At 59.4% G+C, this 4,520-nt stretch overlaps 1 protein-coding gene across 1 annotated transcript in view; it reads left to right on the plus strand.

Moving 5' to 3' along the window:
* Positions 1–2,039, plus strand: part of IFITM10 (interferon induced transmembrane protein 10) — a 19,933-nt gene extending 17,894 nt beyond the window's left edge. Inside the window, exon 4 of the mRNA XM_007949342.1 lies at positions 1,890–2,039. Coding sequence (XP_007947533.1) covers positions 1,890–2,039 — 150 coding nt within the window. The remainder of the gene's footprint in view (positions 1–1,889) is intronic.
* The last annotated feature ends 2,481 nt before the right edge of the window (positions 2,040–4,520 follow it).

Genomic DNA, 4,520 nt, shown 5'->3' on the forward strand with positions numbered 1-4,520 from the left:
GGTGTGTGCCTATCACATTAACTGCCCCTCTATCCTCTGTCCATCCAGTCCTCCTCCTGTCCCCTGTCCATCCTCCTAACCCACCCACCTAGTGGTCTGAATCTGTCAGTGTGATTATCATCTGTCCATTTTCCTTCCATCAACCCCACCCTATCTCGTCCATTCAACGATCCACCAATCTATTAATGCAGGACCCTCCTTTCCTCTCTTCATCTCTCTCCTTCCCCTTCCCCCTCCCCTTCTGATCCCAAGGTTTTAGTTCTTGCCCTTGTTTTGACTTTATGGAAAGGGAGAGAGTTGAGGCAAGGGGAACACCAAGACTCATCGTAGATGGAGGGTAGCATGCTCCTAGGGACTTCTTTTCACAACCAGAGAAGCTTGGAAATTTGTCCAGCACTCTCCACTGTCTTCCCATGACTTCCTGCTCCACCTCATTCCCTTCACCTTACTATCCCTTCTCGGAGACCCCAGGGACCACCACCTGTTCTGTTTATCACAACTGCTCATTCTCAGGGAACCCCAAGTGATTTTAAATTACCTCACTGCCGTCGAATCGGATTTGACTCATAACAACCCCTCCTTGGATTTCTGAGGCAGTATCTCTACAGAAGTAGATTGCTCAGTCTTCCTTCCAAGGGGAGGCTGGTGGGTTTGAACCGCCAGTCTTCTGGTTAGCAGTCAAATGCCTTAGGCACTATGCCACCAGAGCTCCTCAGTTTTAAACTAGGCGGGGTCAGTCATAATTAGGACGCGTTTGTGTTGCCCCATCCTCCGGTCACATTAAGAACTGAAGAGCCAGCTTCTCTTATGTTAAATAATTTCTGACTTGCAGAAAAGCTGCACACACAGAAAGAACCCCTCTGTACCCCTCACCGCCTGCTGCCATTGCTTCCTGTTGCATCGGCTCTGACTCGTGGCGACCCTGTGTGTCAGGGCAGAGCTGTGCTCTGTGGAGTTTACATCTCTGGCTCATGGCGACGCCATGTGTCAGAGTAGGACACTCCTCTGGTGGGCCGGGGCCTGGGGGCTGCCTCACAGCAGGCTTGGCAGAGGAGAGCTAGCAGGAGAGCTAGCAGCTACACAGTGGCCGGGGGTCTTTTGACCACTGTGCTCTGTGGGGTTTACAATGGATAACTTTTGGAAGTAAGTTGTCAGGCCTCTCATCTGAGGTGCCAGACTTTCAGCTGGCCATAGAGGCATTAACCTTTCGCACTACTCCTCGCTTCACTCAGACTCCCTGAAAGTCCACAGCTTACCACAATCACTTTTCCTTCTCTCTCTCTAAACACCTACCCGCCCAAGGACATCCAGTCAATTTCAACTCATAGCAACTATATAGGACAGAGTGGAACTGCCCCAGAGGGTTTCCCAGGCTGTCAATCTTCATGGAAGCAAACTCCAAACCACACCCACTGCCGTGGAGTCCATTCCGACCCACAGCGCCCCTAGAGGACAGAGTGGAACTGCCCCATGGGGTTTCTTTATGGAAGCCGACTGCCACGTCTTTCTCCTGCAAAGTGGCAGGTGGGTTGTGAGCTCTTGGTCAGCAGCTGAGTGCTTTCCCCACTGTGCCACCCGACCTGCTCCCTGTCAATTACTTATTATATGAACTCTTTGAGGGTAAGTCACAGACTCAATGGCCCATAACCCTACACACTTTAGGGGTATTTCCCCAAAGTCAAGTTGTTCCCTCACAGACCCTCAGTACATTGTGAACTCTCAGAAAGTCAGCATCCATGCGGCCCTGTAATCTCCTGCTCTCTGCCCTCACCCCTGTGCCCCAGCTTCCCTCACAGGCCCTCAGTACGTTATGAACACTTGGGAGGTCGGCACCCACAAAGTCCTATCATCTCCCACTCTCTGCCCTCACCCTCGTGCGCCTGCTGCAGGTCCGGGACAAGAAGCTCCTTAATGACCTGAATGGGGCCGTGGAGGACGCCAAGACCGCCCGGCTGTTCAACATCACCAGCTCCGCCCTGGCTGCCTCCTGTATCATCCTCGTCTTCGTCTTCCTGCGGTACCCACTCACCGACTACTGAGGCCCACGGGCGCCGCCGGCTGTGCAGAGGCACCCGAGAGGTGGTGGTTTCAGGCCTAGGAGGTACCGGATTCAGGGCGGCCGGCGCTGAACAGGGCTTCTGCTCCAGGCCAGCCCGAGGCTGTGAACCAGGCAGGGTGGCCATGGGACGCCGAGCCCAGCGGCGGGACCCCGAGCATCCCCAAGCCCGCCCTGCCTGGCCCCGGCCCTTTGCCCGCGCCTCGCCCGGGTCTCGGTTCTCTCCCTTCTCCTTGGGGCTCTTCCTTTGCTGCTGTCCCATGGCTTCCAGTGGCTGCCTCCTGCCCCTTCCCAGGTCCCTAGGACCCCTTAGACGCCTGCAAGAAGGGCTTTCGTGGCAGCTTCCCAGTATGGGGGCTGCCAGCATCTGGGGGTTCGTCTGCCCCTGCCCCCGCCTCCTCCAAGCTGTGACGCTGCTCAGAGCTCTTGTACCTGCGAACGTGCAATAAAATTCCTGCCCAGATCCAGGCCCAGCCTCGGTCCCCTACCCCCCAGGCAGGTGTGGAGGGAAATTTGGAGTTGGGGAGGCTCGTTCTGGCCCTGCCTGCTGGGCGGGGCCTCGGGGCTCCCTCAGAGCTGGCTTGGTAGAGGAGAGCTAGCAGGGGAGTTGGCACAGTGGCCCCGGGGGTCTTTTGACGGCTGTATAAGGAAGGGCCTGGGGGAGACTGTTGGAGGAGGGTGCCCTGTCTGGAGCACCAGACAGCTTCCGTGCAGGGCACTGGGGTGGGCAGCATGAGCCCAGCCTCCCACTTACCCTCCTCAGCTTCCTCCCAGGCAGGGCAGTGGCAACGGCAGAGCCCTGGTCTGGTTGCCACCCACCCTGGAGTGCCCTTGGAACGTGGCGGCTTCCCTCCGCCCCCAAGCTCATCCCCCAACGTGGAACCCAGTCCTCACAGGTGGCTGTGAAGCTCAGGAAGGGAAACACCTCGTGTGTGGCCCTCAGCCTTGTGTGGACACGTCGGGGGCAGCGCCCACCCTGGGGAGCAAGACAAGCTTGCCTGGGGAAGCTCACAGCATGAGGGGGGGCAGCCCAGGCATCGAGGGGACGCAGGTGGGCAGTCCTGGCTCCTCTGGGGTCAGGGGTTAGGGGTCAGGGAGGTCAGCTGAAGGAGGAGCGAGAACTAGCTGCCCAGGGGTGGGCACGTCTGTGCAAACCGTCCCGTGGGAGGCTTGTCTGGGGACAGGTGTTCTGTGCTGACCCACCGCCAGCCGGGGCCGCACACCACCCTTCTGAGGGCTCTGAAGGGCTTAGCTGGGGGAGGCTGGTGGCTTCTCAGGTTTTGAAGGTCAAGCTCAGTGTGACCACGGCTGGCTTCTCAAGGGGCAAGAGAGGCAGAGGCTGTTGCAGGAGGGGTGGGTGGAGGCTGGTTAGGGTGGGTGGGTGAGGAGGGCGTGGGCAGGAGCTGAGGGGCCCGAAGTGACTGGGTGAGGGACAGGCTGGGCAGAGAAGCAACAGAGGAGGCAGGAAAGACCCCTGCCCCCCAGCTTGGACACCTGGGAGGCAGACAGGCCTGGGTGCTAAGATGGGACCAGGGAGGAGAGGACGTGGAGGTGAGACCCCTTTCGGAGTCATGCAGAGCTCAGAAGAGGGTAGTGGCTTTGCACGCTCCCCGGGGAGCAGAAGCTGGGGAGCTCCCCGTGGTGAGAAGGCCTCCCATGCAGAGAGATCCAGGGGGAGGAGGCCGAGGAGGCCCCGAGCAGCGAGGGAACGTGGGAGCCGTGCTTGAAGAGGATGTGGCCAGAAGTCCAGGGACCAGGTGGTCGGAGCGTGAGAGGTGGGCATGGAGGAAAGAAAGTGAACGTTACAGGCTGGGGAGAGAGGAGAGAGGAAAACTATCCCCGGAGAGTGTGCGTTTCAGGGGTGCTGGGTGGAAGCAATGTGCCTGGAGAGTGCATGGGAATGGGCTCAGCTGTCACCAAAAGGCTGCAGGTTCAAGTGCACCCGAGCTGCCTTGGAAATAGGGCCTGGAGACCCACCGTAGGGGCCGGTTCTGCTCTGTAACGAGTCAGAATCAACGCGGCAGCAATGGGTTTGGTTTGCTTCTCATTTGGGGCGGATTGGGGGGGTCTCCGGGAACTGTTGTCGGGGGAGCACGTCAACGAGCTGGGTGTTGGTGGCAGCTGCGTGGGCACCGGCCCAGGGCTTGGAGTGGAGACCTCAGCTGCTGTCTGACTTGCTGTGTGTGAATGCCGGGGCCAGGCTGGACACCAAGGTGACAAGGCTGAGAGGTGGATGACTCCGGGCCCCAGGATGCTGCTGGTGGGTGCACAGACCCCTGCAGGGGAGAGCAAGGTGCCTGCCAGGCAGGAGGGGGCTGTCTGGGAAAGCGGGGATCAGGGAGGCCGGGAGGCAGACAGGGGCCGATTGAGGGAGCAGAGGCAGCAGTACAGAGCCCAGGCTGAGTGTGCAGAAGGCTGGGGACTCTGACACCGGGCAGCGGGAGGGGCTGCTGCAGCGTCACCG

This window comes from Orycteropus afer, unplaced genomic scaffold (genome assembly GCF_000298275.1).
Source record: "Orycteropus afer afer isolate SDZICR_OR568_19922 unplaced genomic scaffold, OryAfe1.0 scaffold00244, whole genome shotgun sequence".
Taxonomy (NCBI): Eukaryota; Metazoa; Chordata; class Mammalia; order Tubulidentata; family Orycteropodidae; genus Orycteropus; species Orycteropus afer.